Genomic DNA, 23,178 nt, shown 5'->3' with positions numbered 1-23,178 from the left:
TGACCAATGCGGTTATTCTCAATGGGCAAACTGGCCTTGTTTTCAATAAAAGCAGAGAAGTAGCCTTTCCCTTGAGCCCTGTTAGACTGACGCGGCAGTTGGAACTGTCATCTTCACACAAAAGCAAAGGGGCTGGGTTTTACAAACGCAATGCCTAATTGGGAGATCTTCATGGCTGTACCCCTGACATTTATTTAAACCTCATCAAAAAAACAGGAAATAACTGAACTAATTAGTGGACTGGCATACAAACTACTATTTGTTGGGGTAGAAAAGCATATTCATATTCTGCTCTAGAAAATGACAGTGCTACTAATGATGATGTCAGAAACAATGGCATTAACGTGATCTTCAAGAAGGAAGATGACTTTGGTTTTATATACTGTTTCATATTGCCAATTCGTCAAACTCCTCGGCCCCAAATAATTTCTGCCTTTTAAATAAATTTGCAAATGACGAGTTGAATATTTCTCTCTCAGGAGAAAGCAATAGAAAACACCTTAAAACTCCCTCCCAGAGCTAGGATGGAACAGAAAATATTATATATCTTTGGGCTCATTTTTATTTAAAAGGTCACATTATTTTTCCCAAGGTAGCACAGGATAAGCAATCTGTAGATGTAAAATTTGCACTAGGACTCTTTTAAAGGTTGCTGAACAGAAACCAATATTAGGGTAAGTGTAGCAAAGACCACATTCATTTGAAATTAAATACAGCATATATAAATCATAATTCAGACATACACATAGGTACTAATTAAAGACTGCTAAGCTTTATCTTACAATACAAAACAGATTTTAAAAAACCTGGCCTAGACAAAAATGTTTGGGATCTAATAGTAAAAATCATTCGTTTAACAATATAATTCTAGAATCCTTAGCCCATCATTAAATGTTGGGTGTCTTGATTACCTAGTTTATGCATAGAACATAGAATATACTGTTCTCAAAACTTGTACAAAATATGTAAAATAGATAATAAATTGTGTTCTGCCAGCATGCAGCTCTCAGTAATGATGCAACACATTTATGATTTATTAAGATTAGCTCCATTACTGAACAATTGATGTGGAACAGCAGATAGAACAAACTGGGCAATATATCAGTAGATTTCTAATTTTCATGAATGTAACAAATGGATAAAAATAGATCAGTGTAAAAATTCAAATTAAAACTACAAATTGCCAATGTCTTTTACATTTAAAAGATACCTAAATATTGAAAACAAAGATAACACAGATCTTGCCATATCAGTTTACAGAACATACTGAACTTGTGGTAGAAGATGACACACTAGCTGTCATAATGCTTAAACGTGTTAACTATACATTTGCAGTTCAGATTTTTTCACATGTACTATTTGCTTTCTCAGTTGTCAATATATTAAATATTTACAGAAGTGGGTTGCTAAAAAAATTGATGCACTGGGTGTCTATATGGAACATACACTGAGATGCTATGGATATAGTCGTTTACCACCATGTACCAAAAATGAATCTCTTTAAAACTGAATACAGCCTTCTTGCCTAATTAAAACACAAATATGCATAAATTACTTCTAATAATTTGTAGACTAAGGGATTCAGCAGTAAGTCTAAAATTGCTACAAACACAATTGAATCTCTTCCTATACCCTTTTGCTGCTCTACACACACACACACACACACACACACATGAAAGATCAAGATTTGGGCACCGATTCTTAAGCACAACTCTTGTTCCTATGTTCTGCTGACATAGACATTGTTATGTTGGCATGGGGAAAATGATTTATGCGGCAAAGGGGGTTGGGAAATATATGGAGACACACCAAAGATGAATTATCTATCTTGCTTTCTCTCTGTCACACACACACCAAACTCCAACATAATTGCACAATACAGTATCAGCTAAATTCTTTAACCTGTCTTAGATTATGAAGCAAGCAAGCATGGCAGATGTGAAAATCTGTGCCCATTGCCTTGCACAGTCTGTGCCACAGCAGTCATGAACAAAATCAGGTTACCCTTTTATATAAAGTGATTTTCAAGGTGGGTAGAAATACAAAGCTTATTTAATGTTTTATCTGCACATGGTGGGAAAGCGAGAAGCATTATGCTAACATTAATTCATGCCGACTAATTCATCATCATCATTATTACTAATTGCTAATCATCATTATCATCTGCCACCATTTACAGTTTAGCCAAGCAAACTGAACTACAAATCTTATCTTACAAAACAACGGAGAAGCAATCTCCTTCCACTTTGGAGCCGAGGCTCGAAGTCCACCCAGGGAGCTCACAGTCCTTGAGTTATAAGGACTTCCCAGGTCAACAAAAATACTCTGACTACTGTAGCATATGGAGTCTCTAAATACGTATAAACATGAACCATTTTCAGAGGGGTAGCTGTGCTTGTTGTTTCAGCCACAACAGAGTCAGCACCCTAAAAGTTTAACAAACATTTTGTGGCATGTTTAACGTCAAAGCTCATGGCACGATGCATAGGTCTGGATATATAGCTTTATTTGTAGCATTTACCGTCAAGAGCAGAGATTGACTTTTTGTCATCATAACTCTGGGAACCAATGTGCACCCAAAGCATTAGTAAAGAGGAAATTATTTAAAAGATTTGAATGTAGAAAAAAAAAAGTGTCCTGAGAACCTTTCATTTTGTGAGTGATAAATATATTCTTTGACTACAAGCATACTTTCCAATATTCTTACAACATGGAAGTTAAAATCTGAAAACATGTATGTATGTATGTATGTATGTATGTATGTATGTATTTTGCTTAGAAAACTAACAATCTTACTAGTTTACTGGCACTAGTAACCAAAGTAATGAAGCATATGCCTAAAATTTGGAGACTTGGGGTTATAACTCCCGCTCTCAAGGAGCCGAGGTAACTTTTTCACACCTAACAATACAAGCAACACGAAGATCAGTATACTAGATAGCATTGCAATTCTTATTGCATGATACACATGATTTAGTACAACAAAAACAAAATGTGTACAACATAGGAGCTTGTTGTTCTGTATCTTTTTTCACACCTAGCTCTCGCTGAGGTATGTAAACCTGTGTCTGGACTGTGCCACTTCACATGACAGGTGGGAGCTCACACAATAGTATGCTCCATTCATATATGTGAACATTAGATTTCAGGAAGAAGGGTTCTCGCCTGAGATGCTATTTTTCTCTGTGCAAGAAATATGTTTACATGGAATACTCACTCATAGGAGCTCCAATCGGAGAAGTAGGGTTTAGTCTTCATACATAAAGGTAAAGGGACCCCTGACCATTAGGTCCAGTCATGACCGACTCTGGGGTTGCAGCGCTCATCTCGCTTTATTGGCCGAGGGAGCCGGTGTACAGCTTCCAGGTCATGTGGCCAGCATGACTAAGAGGCTTCTGGTGAACCAGAGCAGTGCACGGAAACTCCGTTTACCTTCCCGCCAGAGCGGTACCTATTCACCTACTTGCACTTTGATGTGCTTTCGAACCGCTAGGTTGGCAGGAGCAGGGAATGAGCAACGGGAGCTCACCCCCATCACGGGGATTCGAACTGCCAACCTTCTGATTGGCAAGCCCAAGAGGCTCAGTGGTTTAACCCACAGCGCCACCCGCTGCCTCAATAGGTGGATGGGTATGGGTATATTTGAACACACTGTGTAGGGGACTGGGGAACATGCAGCTAGACAACACGTACACCCTAACCCAAATAGACAGGCAATACGTCTATTGCAGACAGAACTCTGGATTGAAGTTGCACCTTTTTCCTTAGATGCAAAGCACCTAGTGCACATGCGTACAGGCAGAGCTGCAACATACAAAAATTTAGTCATAATCTTCCAGCCCAATTCTTCCCGAGGCGGCAAAAGGAGGAGAGCCATGTACGTATCTGGGGAAGGGTGGGAAACAAATGCAAGTAACAACTGTAACAACAAATATACACACACGAATATACACGCTCTTCCAGGATGGAGGTCCAAATGCCATACCTTTGCTGCACCTCATCTAACAGTAGTACTGCATGTATATTTCACTGAGAACATCAGATACTTGGTGAATGTCAACATATACTTAAGAACGAGGGCAATGCCACAGGAATTTTCTGATCTGCTTAACTGATATACAAATGCGTGTCAGCAGTCACCTAAATGGAATTGTCAGTATTTGCTATGTGCACGTCCAAACAGTGCAAAATATCTATTTCTCAGCATCGGGGAAATTTAAAGAAATGATTTATCTCATTTTATATACATTTAAATAATTTTCCGTATAATTTACTTCCCAGTTTGTGGAGATTCTGTCAAGACTGCTTCCTTGCATAGATCATACATAATGTTACAATGGATTTCTGAAGTTTGGCGAGTACCAACCCTGGCATATGAATGCTGGCAATTGTAGTTAAATAAAGCATTGCTTAAATAGATCCTGGAGTTCAACTGTTCTGGCTTGGCACTATTCCACCCATTAGAATGGGCAAGCAATGTTAAAAGGTGACACACAAGAGGATCCGCTAGAATACATTACTGATTACAACTAGACATGACAAAAGAGGGACAAACTGTCCCTATCTTGATTTGAAGGGAGTCATTCTTTTCAGAGTGCAAAGAGACCTTTCTCATGCCAAATGTTTACCCGCAAGGCATCCACCATCTCCAGCTTTCTCTTCAGCAGTTACCCTCCCCAAGAACTCTCTTGCAAGCTTGGTCCCCTTTCCTTTTCCCTAAACCTACCTTCCAACAGCGTGGATTGGAGGGTGCAAGGAAGGGGACTGCTCCTCTAGGACTTCATTTGGCCCGAAACCCATAGTAACAGGAAGTTGTCAATGCAATGGGGAATTTTAGGACTGCAGTTTGCTAGGATTTCAGGGTCGCTACAAAAGCAGCAGCTCGAAATAAGATCGATCTTATTTATGAGCTGAGCCAAAATTTAAGGAGGTTTCGTCTCGTATCATAAAAAGCTTGTTGTTTCCAAACAGCTCTCCCACTTCCAAAACTAGGCAACATAACCAATCATAACAATTAATGGCCCTCTTTAAAAAGCTATCTAACTTCTAGACCAAGTCAAATCTATAATTTGACACTATGTAAGATAGGAAAAATTACAGAATCAGTAGAGTATCTACAAATATATCAATTATTAATATATTTTTGTTTATCCTTTCTGCTTAATGCTTGTACAAAGTATGAAAATGTGAGTAAGAAAATGCTTTACTAGATAATAAGCCCAGGCAGTACAAATCTAAAATGTATATGTACCTTACAATTCTTGAATCTCTGACTATGGTACCTTGTTCCATTAATAATTCTGTACAAATACTTTTAATGTGGCAGTTAATGCTCAACATTGGCATGAACATAAATGATATTTACTTAAGCTTCTCAGTGTTTTGGTTTGACATATTTTTGAAATAACAAAATCACAGGCATGCATGGAGATGAGGTGGAGTAGATGTTTGAAAACCACGCTCATCCAAATTTTTGTGCTCCTTTAAAGCAAATTTCAACACACACAAGTAGCATTCTTTTCTATTTCAACAAAAGCATGCAAACTTACATGCTTTATACAGGACCAGACCACAGTTCAGTGGTAGTCCAAATGCTCTCAATTCCAAATACTTTCAATTCCAAGTATCTCCAATTTGAAGCGGGGAGGGACTGGAAAGTCTCTACTAGCCAGAGAGCAGACAGCATTGAAGGAGATGGAGAAGTGGTCTGACTCGGCATAAGGCAAATTTATACATTTTTATGCTACCCATCAGACAAAGAGAATAAATCATATTTCTTTAATATCTTTCAAGAGGATTTTTCTTCTTGAAATTACCTTACCTGCCCAAGTCTTCTTTTCTCTGTGCTAAGTCTTTGTGGATTATGCAATGTGTAGACTGGAGTATATTGCACAAAACCTGAGCTACAAATTCCATACTCATCTTCTGTTTCCTACAGAAGAAAATTAAGATTGAAAAATATTTATGCATTTACTATATGTGCAACATTTAAAGCGTCAAACAGAATTTCAGACAGTTTTACTCTGTATTCCAAAGGACACAGTTAATCACCATTCATTTATTACAGAGACTAACAAACAGAGATATTTCTTTAAGGGTTTAATATCTCTGTTTTGTTAGTCACTCTATACACACACATATATGGTACTAAATCACTTTTGCTAAAACAGATGGGGGGAAAGATAAAAACTGTCACCAAAATTAACTTAAACTTCATAGCAAGATGTTTAAGCTGCCAAATAACTTTTAAATAGAGTGAAGCTTTCATGAAGAACAATTAACAACCAATTCATGTAATCAGCCTTCACGCTTGAAGGAGAAGGGAAATAATATTAAAAGTACTCGCTATACAATTAAATATTGCAGGCAAACAAATAAAAATTTAAAACGAACAAACAATGCCTTGACGACATGCCTCCAATACGTTTATATTGCTGCTCTTGAAAGTTAAGGGATTTGAGCATGCTAAAATACTACCACCATTTACAGATCTCATGAAAGTTAGACAACTACACCTTCTGAATTACATTTCTCTGGTAAAACTGGCTTGCCTTAAATTCTCAGCTTGAAGCAAAGGCTTCAATTGTGATATCAAAGCAATCAGCTTTATGAAAACATACATCCTGTTAACGTATCTTTGAAGACCTCTGTTTTTCCATGATAAATATGCAAACAATAAAGAGATTATTCGAGTGGATGCATAGAATGACAGATAGTTGCCAGAGGGCTTGTTATAAAAAATGTATTGTTGAACAAAGGGCTAAGCATATTTCAAAAGTCATTAAAAACACAAATCTTGTGGGATTTGTAAGGTATGTGCTTCAAACTGAAGCAAGAAACAAGGTAAGAAAGTACAAATTCTGTTACATACCTTGTGTTTTAACTTACTTCTCACCTCCTTTATCCCCTGTTTTGCATGATTTTTTGCCTAGGAAAAAAAGAAAAAAGAACTAAATGGCTTTGCAAAACAATGGTTTGAAGAGTCCTGTATATGAGGTGAAATTTAATTAAAAATTAAATCTCTCACATTATGTGGTATAATGAAAGGAAATTACTTCCTTGCTAATTTCACACATGATTGTTAATAAGGTTTGAGTGCATTAAAAATTGTATCTCAGCATATGTATATCTGGGTTACCAAAAAGAAAAAACAACCGCCACTAATTAAATGATATTTCTTTAATAGTTCTTTTGTGCATAATGGTATATTTGGAGAAAGACTTAGTTCAACCACTTGTTGAATAGTGAAAAAGTTATGGCAATGGAGTTCCAGTTGTGTCACTTTATGCAGTGATGTTGCTAACTGTGGCATCTTTGAGTTGGCACCATTATTAGGTTTATATTTTGTTGCACCAAAAATATCAGTCAAGTTTCATTCCACTATATGATATCAGCTTGCATAAAAATGAATCTTAGAACTTCCCTTAATTTAGAGGTGCAATAACCTCCCACAGCTTAATCAACCATGAACCCCAAAAATTGTGATCACCTCCAAACTGGTGTCAAAGTTTTGCGGTTGTTTTGCAGCATTTTCTGGTGAAACCTCCGTGTTTTGCAGCGCCCCATAAACTGAGTAATTAATACATCAAACCGGGATTCATAATCAACACTAAAAAAACCCCCAGCGTTGTCTGAATTGCTTCAAACCACACACACCCATTGCATAAAAGGTAGTGGATGTTTTCTTAAAGAAAAGGTTAAGTTTTAAGAGAGCAAGGGGAGCTCCAACCACCTTCCATTTGGATGCAGCTTAGCTATTGGAATTCCTAAAGCAGAATTCCTACAATGATTAGCGGTTTTCCACACAGATATAGCTGTCGGGCAAAACAGAAGTCAACCGGGGGCAACTAACTCTAGATTATGATGGGGACTGTCACTCACAATTTCAAGGATCTGGGGAGAAAAATGGGCCTAGCTACAAACACAATAAAACTGGTAACTGAGACTGGATTTAAATATATATGTGCTTTTGGATGGTCCCTCTGCACTGCTCTGCTTGCAGGTGACAACACAGCCAGATGTCTCCAAATGCCTATTTGAAAGCATCGCAACACAGAAGAACAGTATCCATACTCTGATGTACATTCGGGTGATCTTTTCGGACTGATTTAGGCAAGTCTGAAAAGTTTAGTTTGGGTATAGGAAAGAGTAGCATCATGACACGGCACCTTGGGGTAGCAATGGGTCACCAAGGCTTTGATGTAACACAGCAGTGATGCCTGGGTTTCCCAGTGGCAATATATGGTGAGCTGCCATTTTAATTTCCCTCAGTGCTACAGAGTGATGCTAGGTCAGGGCATTGTGGGAAATTCAGATGGTCACTGCCATAGCCACCATCAGCTGAGCCCCAAGGGGGCCACAACAACATAGGAGGGACCCAGCAGTGGGCACATTCAGCACTAACAGATGAAGAGATATAATTGGCAAAATAGAGGGAGGAAAATCTAGTGGAAAAAAAGAGAAGGGTAATTTTCTGACAACCTGTTAATGAGCTGCGTGTAAATTATAAATGAGCACATGAATCCACAGTGCTTTTAATGTATTTACCTGGATTATTTTTCTTCATATGTTCGGTATGATTTTGAATTGATGTACAATTAAAAATTCTCTTTTAAGAAAGAGATTAAGGAACTGATTTATTTATTGATGACTGGAGCCTCAAAGGAAGGCTGTGATTTGGAATAATAGTTTTCAGGCAAGGAAGGCTCTCCTTTGCCTCTGTGTTTGGCATTTAACCTTGCTGTTCCTTCACACGCAGAGCGTTCCCAACGTGAAGATAATCCCCATGTAGAGGGAAGGGTTACTAAACTTGCAATGTTGCTGTGAAGCCAAGTGTGTGTACTAGTGGCAAAATGTCAGATGCTGTGGCATGAATACTTGCAGCAAACCAGCTAGCTATTTGGGGGAAGGGGCGTCTTGACTGCTACAAAGTCTAGTCAAAAAGAAGTAATTCTCAAACCACTCATTCCAACTGAGTCTCAAAAAAGAAAAGCCATTAAGACCATATGGGATTATACCTCAGGGGCATCAATTCTTTCTGACCAACTGAGTTAAGTTTCACATGATATATAATTAAACTGGGCTTATGCTGGGGGTACGAATGCCAAAAGGTACTGATAGTTTTGCTTGGGGAAAGGGTGGTTGCCAGTAAAATGGCTAAAGTTGTTACGACGCAGTAACAAGTAAGCTCAGCAAAGGCTCTGGAAAATACATTACTTTTTTTCAATGTAAAAGTTTAATATGCCTAGGAATGACTATGCAAATTTTGCAGAGAAGCTCTAAAACTGGTGCCCTGAAACTCTTGTTTTAGTCACACATCCGTTTACCCTGCTGCTTTCCCCCAGCAAAACCTGAATTGGAACAAACAGCAATCTGGGTTTCTGCAGATTGCTGTTTGTTCCAATTTAGTGCAAAAGAGTGGTTTTTCTGGAGGAAAGTGGTGGGACAAAAGCAAAACTGCTCAGGACCGTTCCTAGAAAGCACAGGATAAGTGGAAAACAAGTAGAAGCGTGGATGAGCCCTAAGCCAATGACATATAACCCCAATATCTGAACAATCCACAAATTGATGAAGGAACTCTAGAAATATCATTACTAGACACTGGAAGGACCTTTCAAGAGTGAACATAGACCACTGGTACCAAAATGTATGGGAAGTCGCCCTACTGGAAATGTTAACCAACCAACTTAAACTAGCACATGGACAAGCAAAGGAGGATGCCGTCACCCCAGTGTGGCTCCCCGTAATCACATATACAGCACAAGACAATGACCTATCCCCTGCAACAGCACATAAATCAATATGGCTAAACTGACCCAACAACCCTGGCCCCCATACACACACATTAAAAAACCACCATACTGCAACCAACTGAAAGCAAGCAACCTGGACCCTCCAATCTCTCGCAATGCCAATTTATACACACACACACATATGACCTACCCACATGATGCTGGCACAAAGCACTGCATAAACACTATGCAATAGATGGACTATCATAATCCCTATGGCCTTTTCCCCCAGCCGCACAATGTCTATGATAATAGTGTCTGATCACGAATGTAAACAAACTGTGAAAAAGACTATGAATTGAAAGTGGAGACACTATACAGTAACATACCTCAGGATGAAGTCGTTTCGGGATGAATATTTTCAGGTTGCGCTCCATGGTGACCCAGAAATAATGGAGTGCGTTACTTCTGGGTTTCGCCACTCGCGCATGCGCAGATGCTCAAAATGACGTCATGCACATGCGCGGAAGCAGCGAAAGGCGACCCGCGCAGACGCGTCTTACATTCACTTCAGGATGCGAACGGGGCTCCGGAACGGATCCTGTTCGCATCCAGAGGTACCACTGTATATACTTGTTTGTTTGCTAGTTTTGTAACACAAGAAAATCTTTAATAAAAACTAATTTTAAAAAATTGATGGGGGAACTGACTTCCCTTTCCATCTTTATCTAGAAATGTGATGATGTGGAATTCGCTGCAGTGCTGAAGAAAAAAATATTAGTGAGACAGATAATGCTCATCCGAAAGTCAGTGCTGGGGTGCAGTACTTAGATGGAGATGAAGGCCTGTGTAAAGAAAGTTCACAGCCAGAAAGGTGGTGTTGGAGAAATTGAATTAGTACTATATGGAGAAAATCACTCACAAGGATGGAGGGAGAGGTTGGAATTTTAGACCAAAACGCTGGGTACAAGGAAGAAAGGGCTGAGTTTCCCTGCTGTGCTGCCAAGCTGCAATTGTGTTGTGTTTGAGTGAAATGAATTTCCCCTCTACAGTGGTACCTTGGTTCGCAAACGCCTTGGTTCCCAAACGCCGAAAACCAGAAAGTAAGTGTTCCGGTTTTTGAAAGTTTTTCAGAAGCTGAACGTCCAATGTGGTTGTCAGCTATTGTTTCCGGGGCGCCTGCACACATCAGAAGCTGAGCCTTGGTTTTCGAACATTTCGGAAGTCAAATGGTCTTCCGAAATGGATTAAGTTTGGCACTTTTGTTTTTGCTGTTCATTTTGCGCTTTTGTTTTTGAGGCTTTTTTGGTTAATTAGCTTTTGTGACTGACTGACTGATTGATTGTGTGACTTCGGAAATGGATAAAAGCCCCCCATCCAAACAATGACTATCATCAGTGCAGGTAAGAAAAAATAATAATTTTAATTTTTATCATCTACAATACTGTCCTATTTGTTTTATAGTACAGCACATTGATTATTGCTTTCATTTTATGGATCCATGGTCTCGTTAGATAGTAAAATTTATGTTCAATTGCTGTTTTAGGGGTTGTTTTTAAAAGTCTGGAACGGATTAATCTGTTTTGCATTGCTTTCTATGGGAAAGCACACGCTGGTTTTGGGATGCTTTGGTTTTGGAACGGACTTCCGGAATGGATTAAGTTTGAGAACCAAGGTACCAGTGTATACCTGGCAAAAATGGCCTTCAGTTTGGATAGTGAACAGTGAGTATGATTTGCATGCAAACTCCAGCATACTAGGAAGCCTGGAAATTGGTGGAAATCTAAATGAGTCCTCTTCTCTGCTTGCAGCCTACTCTATTATTCCTTTCCCTTTCTAAGCAAGGAACTAGGTTGGGTCCTGCATCACGGTGAAAATGAGAAAACACTATCTGCATCCTGGAGTTAAGCTTGGCAAGAAGAACAGGAGGACTGGGGGAGTTATGGTCCTGTTCTTGCCAACCCTAGTTCCTGGAAGCTGTAATAGCTGTTCTGGAAATAAATTCATTTTTTACATTTTTTTGCAGTAATTTAGATTAAAATAGGACATGCAGTTTGCAGAAAAATGAAACAGAACAGGGCTAGAGCTTACATATTGGTATGCTGTTTTCATAGCTGGGCTGGCTCTGGTCATAGCTGTGTTGATCAGGGCTCCTCCTTTCTGAAATATACAATGCATAAATATTCTGAAATACACAAAACACACACTGATCACCTTCCCAGCATAATTAAATGTTAAGGTTTTGCAAAGCAAAAATAAAATGCAATGGCCTCACCACTGCCATTGTCACTCCCCGATATCCCTCTCAGAAGATTTATACAGCTGCATTTTGTCAGCCTTTGTCTGCTACAGCCCAAGCATTATAATATGTCATCCCTATGGCTGACACATTTATCAATGCTTTTTAATGTAACCATATAGGGCACAATCTACCAGGAAGTTCTCCTTCATAAGCTCTGATTGTATAAACAGAAGTTGTGTAAGGGAGGCTTGCACAGAAGTTCATTGTGCATATGCTCCCATATCTGTTGTACAAATTCCTACACCTCTTCCTGTAATTTGCTAAATGAGAATACTACATTATAGCAATAGATGGAAGCCTTGGGCAAATTTTAAATACCATTGACACACTTCCTTACCTTAACTGTATACATCCACTGGTGATAGGATCTTGAATTTCCTAAAACACAAATGAGAGAGAAGCCAGAAAGGTAGGGTTCCTTTAAAATTTTGTTTGTTCAAAAACACGTAATATTCTTTACATATTTACATGCAGTCCCAACTTTCTATGGAATGTAAAAGACTGAAACCTCACTGAACATCAACATGAAGTATTCTGCTTTATTACAAAACAAAACAAAAAGATGTGTTGGTTTTCCTGAGAATGCCCATACCAAATATGAAGAAAACTGAATAAAATTGCAGGAATTTGTACTAGAATATTAGTTTCATACAGTGGAAATAAGGGGTAATATAAATGACGTTTTTCTTTTTCTTTGCTGTCTACAATAGCTACTGCCTTGTAAGTGAGGAAAATTAGGCAAATGGGAAAACTACAAACAGATACACGTTTACTGGGCACTATTACTCTATTAAATTGCTCACAACAGTCAAGTTAAAATTTGACTGCTTGAAAGAGGAAGCTTTCCTTTTACTTAGCAGCACAAGAAAGACTCGTGGGTTTGGTTTTTAGACAACATTAAGAGAGAACGGATTGTTGATTTTGAGACAATGTGAGAGGCAATGACAATTGCTGTAATGGAAACTTCCAATCCAATAAATGGAGCTAAAAAGAAAGAGAATGTGAAGGGTTTCCCCAAGCTACATATGGGTTTTACAACAGTGCTTCAAAAGCCTCTTAAATTCAATAATAAACCTAACAGCTAGAGGCGGAGTGAAATTCTGTTTACTTTGCACATTGGGGTAAAGCCAAAAAAACACCTCACCTCTTATAAGCCACTTCTGCAAACTACACACGATGGTGGCAGAACCACGTCTTCCAAAATGCATGTTCCTGTCAAACAAACGCCTGTATAGCAGGCGGCAGCAAATTCTAGCAAAGAAATGGGAAGGGACTCTCAATGATGAGAGTGCATGTCTGACAATGAAAAAAGGTGTCAGGCTCAAGCCCTGGTTTAAAGGATGAGGTAGCAGGTAGAGAGAAAGAGCTCTGCCATTGGAGTGTGGAGAGCTGCAGTCAGGCAGAATAGACAATACTGGTATATAAGGCAGCTTCCTAGGTATTCTGCATGGCAGGTGGTTGCGAAATCCAGGTTATTTTTCCTGTCTGTTATCAGAGCTCAGGTGGGACAAAAACGGCTAGGATACATGGGTTGCAGGAGGAAGAGCGATGGGAACTTCCTCTCCCCTCCAGCCTTGGGAGAAGTCATTTTGCTGTTTTGCCTTTTGAGTAACATGGCATCCATTTTGTATATCAATTTATCTGTTAAGTGAAATAATGAGAACTCTCTACAGCTGCCTGGTGCCATCCAGCTGTTTCTGACTACACCTCTCACAACCTCAGTCGTGGCCACTGGGTACCATGTTGGTGAAGGTCAACAACATGTTGAAAACCAATTTTAAAAGCTATTGTCAACTACCATTATTTCTTTCATAACAATCTATGCCCTTTTAAATGGGGGAGGGGGATGTTATTGTTTTTGTTCGTTACTATGGTATGAATTAGGGACACAGGTGGCGCTGTGGGTTAAAGCCTCAGCGGCTAGGACTTGCCGATCGAAAGGTCGGCGGTTCGAATCCCTGCTGCGGGGTGCGCTCCCGCTGCTCGGTCCCAGCGCCTGCCAACCTAGCAGTTCGAAAGCACCTCCGGGTGCAAGTAGATAAATAGGGACCGCTTACTAGCGGGAAGGTAAACGGTGTTTCCGTGTGCAGCTCTGGCTCGCCAGAGCAGCGATGTCACACTGGCCATGTGACCCGGAAGTGTCTCCGGACAGCGCTGGCCCCTGGCCTCTTGAGTGAGATGGGCGCACAACCCCAGAGTCTGTCAAGACTGGCCCGTACGGGCAGGGGTACCTTTACCTTTACCTTATGGTATGAATTTCTGTGTTTTTACATTGTAAACCAGCTTGTGGTTCTTGGATGAAGGGTGGTATAGAAATTTTAACAACAACAACAACGATAATTTCAACGCAACGAGAATGAAAAGTCCCAAACAGTATGGACAAAAATCTATACCTCCACCAAAGCCACCCGAAGAGATTTCTTCTTCAAACACATCAGAAAACCCTTTTCCTGCATTTAGCTTTGCAAGTCGACCTTCAATGAACTGCAAAAAGAAAAAAGTGGATGAAAGCAATTACGTCTTTGTTGAAGGTTCACGTTTCAAACCTTCTGTTTAATTCTTATTTGTTCACAGCCCTACAGAAAGCGCCAGAGTTACAGAAGGAGCCCCATTATTGTCAGATAATTCTCTGGTGATGCTCCTGAGAGGATTCCGCAGGCTGCCAATCTGCTAATGGGCCATATCTAAGGTGCTAGCAATTATATAAAAAAAGTTCAAAGCAACCTGGACCCTAAATGTTTGAATTAGCATCTCCGCCCATATGAATCTACCCATGCTGCTGAAATCGTCTTGGCTGTCCTACATCCAAAGAGCACTGCCTGATCCCTGCTTGATCACTGGCGCCTTTGGGAGAGTCACTGCTAGTGTCCCTTCATGGCTCAGATGCATAGCATGCATCCATAAGAAGCCATGCATTCAGTATCAAGGGCCCAGTTTTGTGAAACTCCCTACCAGGTGAGGTCAGACAGGCCCCCTTCCTGCTGAACGCCTGGCGCTTTTGTTCCAGGCAGCCTTTTAATTGAAATCTGATTTTATAACATCGGTCCTGAAAGACCTACATTGGCTCCCAGTACGTTTCCGAGCACAATTTGAAGTGTTGGTGCTGACCTTTAAAGCTTTAAAAGGACTCGGCCCTGTATACCTGGAGGAGCATCTCTACTCCCATTGTTCAGACCAGACGCTGAGATCCAGCGCAGAGGGCCTTCTGGCTGTTCCCACACTGCGAGAAGTGAATCCATAGGGAACCAGGCAGAGGGCCTTCTTGGTAGTGGCGCCCACCCTGTGAAACACCCTCCCATCAAGGAGATATAACCTTTAGAAGACATCTGAAGGCTGCCCTTTATAGGGAAGCTTTTTAAGGTTTAAGGTTTTGTTATGTTTTTATATATGTTGGAAGCTGCCCAGAGTGGCTGGGGAAATCCAGTCAGATGGGTGGGGTACAAATAATAAAATTGTTGTTGTTGTTTTAACTCATTTTTAGTTTTATTGTACTGGTTTTCTTGTACACAGCCCAGAGATAACTTTGATTAAGCAGCAAACAAATTGTGGCCATCAATGAAATAATGATGAATCTGCTTTGCAACAACCAGAGAAAGAACTTACTCTGTTGTGGCACCCAATTATGGAACACCTTCCCACTTGATGCGTGGTTGGTGCCAGTGCTGATGTTTGATGAATGTAGTTGAGAAACCAAACCAATTGAGTGTGGCTTAACATGTTAACAAAGTAGCAGCAGGAGGAGGACATGGAGATATTGAGTGACATTATTATTATTATTATCATCATCATCATCATCATCATCATTAGTATACTGCCCTTCAGCTGAAGATCTCAGGGCAGTTCTTAAAGGGGGAAATGCAAAATAATAATATAAAATACATAATAAAACAAAAACAAATGAGTAACGCCCCCTCTCAGAAGACTTGGACTCTCATCTCCCTGTGAAGAAATGTGAGAGTTCCACGCACACACATCTGGAATGTACAGATGTGGGAGACATTTGCATGTGTTACACAAGAGGGCAGTGAGAGTAATATGCACATATTCTACAGGGCCTAATTTGCAAATTCTGACTCTTTCCCAGGGTACCTCCATAGTCATTAAATAATGCTATGAATTGTAACATATTGTACCCAAGCATTTATATTTCATAGAGTTTCATGAAGCAAAGTTCATGATTTACTCAGCTGAGGAACAGAACTATGCTCCAGTCAGTTTTACAGGATGACTCAAGGAAGAGTCCATTCATTTCCTTAGTATTATTATAGGTCAGGGCCAAAGAGCTGAACGTTCCATAGCACTTTCTCTTCATTAATTTATTCATATTCAGTTGTATATATACCCACACATGGTCCAAATTTAATTATAGCCACAAAGACTTTATGACTTACCTTTGTAAAGTTTATTATTTAGGTACATACATTGGTTCATTTTACACCATAGTTTGAAGGACTGGGAACATGCCAGAGGTTTACACCATCCTTTCCCTCACATGTATTCTCCCTTCTCTTTTCTGGTTTGCCTAACTATATTTTTTCCAGTGCTAAAATCAGACAAACTATGGTTTAATGCTAACCATGCTAACCCACTTGTTTTCAAATCATGCTTTGGAGACAGTTGCCATTTAAGCCCATTTGGACCTCATGGCTCTATCTGATTAGAACAAACTAGGAAACAGAATAAGAAATCAGCATGTGAGACTAAGACATGGCTGTAATTCACCAAACCATGGAAAATGCTAATCTGAGCCACAGAGAAAATTAGAGTCTGCCTATACACAGACGCATGGTGTGAAGTAACACCAGATTAAGAACACAAGATCAAGAATTGTTCACAATGGTAAACAGCTTAATAAAAGAAACTACAATGTTTTGTTAAAAGCTTTAATTTGCCTTAAAGGATTAATAAAAACACAGAGTCTTCCCCCACTCTTCAAAAGCACTGACATTTTTAGAATGCTTTCAAGCAGTAATCTATTTTGGTCAGGGTTAGGTGGTAGCCCAAGTAAGAGATAAACGGAGAAAGCATTTGACTGATTGCGCATTTTTCAACATGAATTACTACCAAATTGCTGTTAACCGAAACAGTACACAGGAGCCAATAGAAATTAATTATTTGGCTGACTGTCATACACTATCACAGATTATCCAAACAGACCCGTCAGTGACAATCTGATGCTTGTCAATGGATAGACTGATGACATGAAACAAACTGTTCCACAAGTACATTTTTTAAAAAAGAAGAAGATAAACGCAGACACAGCAGTAGCAAAGTACACACTATCACTGGTGATTATTTCCTCTTCTCCTCAGCTAACTTTTTTTACCCACCCCACTTAAGCTGGCTTTTTCCCAAATGGGTTTGGTTCATGGTCAGACCACAGTATGGGATCACTGGATTGTTTCACAGCAAGAATGAGATAAAGCACCTTTAGCTACCAGGGTGCAGAAAACATCCCTTGAACCACAAGACATTATCTATTCAGGGAAAAGCTAAGAATTCATCCCTCGCTATAAAACCAACACATGATTTATGGATAGTCTAATCATTAGGTAAAGTTACACAGACACAAACTGAGCTGCTAAGCTTTAGGATTTGAGGGGCGGGCAGTGGGGAGATGAAACCTTGCATAGGAGACCATTTTAATACAAATGGGAATTGCACTGAAATGAACAGTGGTTCCACAGAGCAGTGTTAGGTGCACTGGATTTTATTTCACCTACAAAACTAACAGTATACTATAAAACAATATATTGTTTTACAGTGATCGACTGGATGTGGCTCCCAAAGCAATTTTGGGTGATACCCAATGTTAATCATTTCAATGGGTTGCTTTGAGTACGACTAGCACTGGATCTCACCCTTCATTTAGCCCCTAGTAGCCCTGGTTTAGAAACAAAAGTCTCACACTGTCATGATTTAACGTTGTGCACACACAATCCTAAGGATTGGTGCAACTGGGAACTACCATATTTTTCGCTCTATAAGACGCACCTAGTTTTTGGAGTAGGAAAACATGAAAAAAAATATATTCTGAATCTCAGAAGCCAGAACAACAAGAGGGATTGCTGCGCAGCGAAAGCAGCTGTTCTGGCTTCTGGGATAGCTGCGCAGCCTGCATTCGCTCCATAAGACGCACACACATCTGCCCTTACTTTTTAGGAGGGAAAAAGTGAGTCTTATAGAGCAAAAAATACAGTATGCTCCATTAGCCATGACATTTTTCTGATAGGTAGGTATCAACTTTATTATGGAGCTGACCACCTCTGGCCCTGAAGAACGTAGCGGCTTCTAAGATTAAGTAAGTGGTCGTTGAACCAAGAGCACATTTGCACAAAAATTTCAGAAGGGCTGGAAATGCTGAATGCACTTCTGAATGCTGCAGTAAGTACACACAAAAAATAATGTTCTGTTTCTTACAATATTTACCATCATGGAAAGAGATCTCCCAGTTATCTATTTGCCAAATTACATGCAAGCCTGACTTCCCGATTCCAAATTACATCAAGATGCTGTCCTTTTTCTCCCCCTAAGGGACCTTTTTTTGTGCTAAGATTTAGCATTACGAAGACACGCTTTGATCTTTCCTTCTTGACCTTTGATTCTTACTTATGATTCTTTTCGTAACAGCTAGCTGCCATCAGCTGTAGCAGCCACGGTTTTCCAACGCAGCTGTAAGCAACAGTGCAGGAGTTAACACCAAATATGAGATATACTCAAGGCTGGAGTAATTGTGGGTTCATTCGTTCAAGTGTGCTGGTGCCAGTAGTCCCATACCAATCATCATCAGATTGAAATCATCCCATCTGTGGCCTCTTATTTGCACAACCAAATAATATTGGTGCAATAAGCACCACAAATGTTGCTTAGTAATGTGTATGTGGAGATCTTGAGCATTAGCAGTGATATACCATCATTGTTGTTATAACATAGCTTTGCTCTGTAGCCATATAAGATACCCTTCTCGTTCTCTCCCAATTGCATATCTTCCCTGTTGATTTCCATTTCTAAGTACATGGGTTTAGAAGGCAGTGAAGGGGAAGCACACCAGTAGTTGCCCCTTTGCGGAGCCACCAATCTAGTCCATAGTCTTCTATGACCTATTTGTTTTATCGGTGCTATATAACACTGTGTATTCACAGCCCTTATAATCTAGCCTATAAATTTATTATGATTCAACTTTCCCCAAAGAGCCAGAGTTAACACATGGATGTGTCTCCCAAAACTACCATAATAAAACTGCTTTCTCCTATCTACGTATTATTCCACTATAGGCCTTCGGACTGTTTAAAAGATTTATTTCCTGTTGCAAAGGAAGAATGCTTTGCATTGGATAGAGCAAAGTTTTAAATTGAGCCTTCTTATAACTCAAATAACCTTGAAAGAGACCCAATTACAAACAAGAACTCTTGGATAAGAGGCAGCTGGATGAAGAATAAGGAGGAAGGATGATATCCAAAATAAACTGAAGAAGAGGCAATACATTGGCTATAAAAATGAAATAGTTTTATAACATCTTCCTTTGCTTCTTGGAAGATAATATTATTTCTGTTCTACCCAATTAAAAGCTGCACATATTTCACTTATATTGTCGTAAATCTCTACCTCAGCCATTAAATCTCAGACAAAAACTTACCATTTTTTATAGTGAAAGTTGGCTACCGCCCTCTGAATTTCACTTATCTATCATGGTAGTATATCTTCAAAGAGAGCTAGCAGATTAGTTAAACACGGCCTCCCCACCTAAGATTCCTGATGCTTTAATCAGAGATGCCGTTTTCTGCTTTGACCTGTAGCCTGTGCCGCAGTGTTTATCCAGCACTATAAAAAATAACCTTTCTGGACTGACCCTTTGGCCATATTTATATTATATTGTCCTCTCCCCATCCAAGCAATGGATATCTTCATGGCAGCCATATAAGGATCAGTTTCTTCCAACAAGGGAGGAACAAGTCTTATGACACCTTTCTTAATATTTAATTAGACATTTACAGGCTCAAAAGAAATGGATAGAAAATGGCAGCCAGCACTGGCAAGGATATGTCCAGGGCAGAATTGAAGCACCTCCCTAAGTCCAGCAAGTTAAGAGTATTTCTAGACTGCTTCCATTAAGCGCCCACCTCTGAACATCTAGCTTCAAACCTAGAATTTAGGATTCAGTGGGGAACAAATGAATCTGCTGTAGCAGTGAAGAATAGATCAGAGGCATCTGCTTATAACGTAACCAGAGTTCTTTATTATGTCAGAATGAAGGAAACTCTGATTAGTTTAAAACACGGTTTGTAAACGAATCAGGGCCAGAAGCTACAGTTTGATCCTGGCTTGTTTGAACAAAGTATAGTTTCGGAACTGTAGTAGATTGACTTGACCTCTTGAATTCTCCTTGCATAATCTCCGGAGTTGCTGGTAGAAATGGTCAATAGATATGAAATGTGGGAACATATTGCACAGACTGAATCTATTCTTCAGTTTTCGTACATGTACAATAGAGAACTAAACTGAGAAGCCCCTCGCTCTGTACCTGTTTAAAAAGTTGAAGGTTCACTGCAGTTTCCAAAAACTGCTTAAAAGTGCTGGAACGATGCTTGACAAAACTTTCTTCACAGAAACTGACAGGCTCACCCTAAATTACAAGAAAGGAGATCAGTAAGATATTTATTTGGGAACAGTCTGTGCAATTCTATTTGATACACACACATATATATACACATATATCAATCACTCCCTAATTTTCAGCACTGAAGAATTACATATCCTTCAAGCCATGTGGGCATTTGCTGACTCCCAAACAAATGCAGAAAACAAAAATAACAAAAACCTGAAGTTCACATGTAATAAATATTAATTTACGTTTTACACAGAGAACAAGATTTGAGACCATTCTTACCTATGCAAAACTGCAAAGTTTTAACTTCATGAAAAACTGAAACTTCCAAAGGGACCTTGGCATGGCCACTAAGTCACTGCAATTCTTATCATAATCTTATTATGCATATATCAGTTAAAAAAAAAAATCTAATAATTTTTATGCCCCCTTTACCACACATATGCCCCCTTTACCGCACAACTGAAACCCGTGCAACTTTTTTTTAACCCCTTCCTTATGAAAGGCAAGCAGTTTGTTAAAAGCAATATCTATGTATTTTTTTGGAATGTGGGGAAAATCTTTGAAGTGTGGTAAAGAGATATATAAGAGCAGAATAAACGAGACCTCCATGGTTATAAGATTTGCCAAGTATGATCTGTGGGGTTACTTTGAAACCTTTTACTTTCCTGTAATTCTATAATGAACTACAGTGGGCTCCATTTCCCCAATCATCCAAATTTAAATTATTCAAATCCTTCAGTCCTGCAGATTCATTGTGGATTTCCCCTAAGGCTCCAGTGGCTGCTTAGTTCTCTACTGGGTGCACCTGCATTTATCGGAGTCTGTTTATCCAAACGATCTGAATAGGCTCCGAGATATTTACATGAACAATATTCTATTGAATTCTTGAGGCAACAATCCAGTCAAAATTGTGTGCATGTTAGCCCCAGTGACTTAAATCAGAGATAAAAGTTTATGCCTACATTGCCCTCTGAAATCAATGGGACTACGCTTACACTTGGATCTTCCTGAAAAGATTCTGTGAGAGTTGTGGGAGACTCAAAAGAGGTCTGTCATGAGCCACTAAGTGCTTATGCTAGAGAGGGGAAATTCTCAACCCAGCAGTCAGCAGTCTACAGTTCCACATACACATGGAAGTGTTTTGTGCACTGAGCTCTTTGGATACTAGCACTTTCTTTTTTATCTGTTTGCCATTGATTCAGATCTCTTCCTGAGATTTTGTGGACGTTATTGTTACTGCAAGAGGCTTCAGAAACAAAAATTAGCGACTGTTGCTAATGCAATTCCCTAGAGTTTTTCTAATGCAATAAATTTCTGCCATTGACTTGTTTGTTCCTTGTGATGCTTCGGTCTAGAACGTAGCCTTTGGAGGAATGCTGTGCTGATACGTAGCGGACGCATGCTCTAATGGTCCTTTTAGTATTGATTTACAACATACTTTCAAAGTAGTTCGATCAAAGCCTAGTAGGGATTCTATACAGAAGAGGAAACTGCTAATACTTGGACCCCTAAAAATCTATGCCAAACAAGATATCCGTCCTCTTTAACAACAGTTATTGTAGAATTCCATCTCTCCCCAACTCATCTTCATGGACTGTTGGGCACAGCAGGACTGATTCCATTTAAGCTGCATTCACATTTTAAGCAAGCGCCTTAATATCATTGTAAATAACTCTGATGCATTGACTTAAACAGAACAATCATCTTGAGCACAAGAGCTTAACCTATCCAATTTTATTAGAAGGAAAGGGAAATCTGGCACAGCAGAGGAGATATTCTTGCTTCTAAATATGCGAAGCAATTTGAACCAGAATTCTTTCCATGCAAAACAAGACACTTGCTCAGTTTGTAATACATTGATTGCTGTCTTTTTGCCTGAGATATTACAAACCGATTTAGATGTTTCTGTTGTTTAACTAACAGGGTTGCTTATTTGTCGCTCTTTAACCATGGTTGACACAGGATGGATTTAGAAACATAGGAGTAACGTGGTAGCTACGGAAAAGCACAGGGGTAGAGAAAATGCTTTGCACACAGAAAAGACTGGGTTCAATAAGCAGCATCTTCAGGTTTCAGGGCTGGGAAAGACCTCTGACTAAAGTTATTGAGTGTACAGTCACGGACCAGATGCAGGCACTCTTGGAAGAAACTACCGTATTTTTTTTCTCTATAAGACTCACTTTTTCCCTCCTAAAAAGTAAGGGGAAATGTATGTGCATCTTATGGAGCGAATACAGACTGTGCAGCTATCCCAGAAGCCAGAGCAGAAAGAAGGATTGCTGCTTTCACTGCACAGCAATCCCTCTTGCTGTTCTAGCTTCTGAGATTCAGAATAATTTTTTTCTTGTTTTCCTCCTCTAAAAACTAGGTGCGTCCTGTGGTCTGGTGCATTTTATAGAGCGAAAAATATGGTATATCTTTTCTAGATCCACTTCAATCGGGGTTTAGGCTTGGCTTTGGCACAGAAACTGTTTTAGTTGCCCTATACGCAAAAACATTCTTCTTCTCCCAGGCCTTCGGTCATTTATGGCCTTTTA

At 39.5% G+C, this 23,178-nt stretch overlaps 1 protein-coding gene across 2 annotated transcripts in view; it reads right to left on the bottom strand.

Annotated features, from left to right (window-relative positions):
- DENND1B (DENN domain containing 1B) overlaps positions 1-23,178 on the bottom strand; it is a 168,878-nt gene that overhangs the window by 15,407 nt on the left and 130,293 nt on the right. For both annotated transcript variants that reach the window (XM_081914845.1, XM_081914846.1), the window contains exons 14-19: positions 20,555-20,656; positions 14,427-14,517; positions 12,371-12,411; positions 11,823-11,891; positions 6,872-6,928; positions 5,822-5,932 (exon numbers count right to left, since the gene is read on the bottom strand). In XM_081914845.1, the coding sequence (XP_081770971.1) occupies positions 5,822-5,932; positions 6,872-6,928; positions 11,823-11,891; positions 12,371-12,411; positions 14,427-14,517; positions 20,555-20,656 (471 nt within the window). The remainder of the gene's footprint in view (positions 1-5,821; positions 5,933-6,871; positions 6,929-11,822; positions 11,892-12,370; positions 12,412-14,426; positions 14,518-20,554; positions 20,657-23,178) is intronic.

The sequence above is a fragment of the Podarcis melisellensis genome (genome assembly GCF_964234715.1).
Source record: "Podarcis melisellensis genome assembly, chromosome: 6".
NCBI lineage: Eukaryota > Metazoa > Chordata > Lepidosauria > Squamata > Lacertidae > Podarcis > Podarcis melisellensis.
The sequence above is the reverse complement of the archived record's forward strand: the minus strand, read 5'-3'. Positions and strand labels throughout refer to the sequence as shown.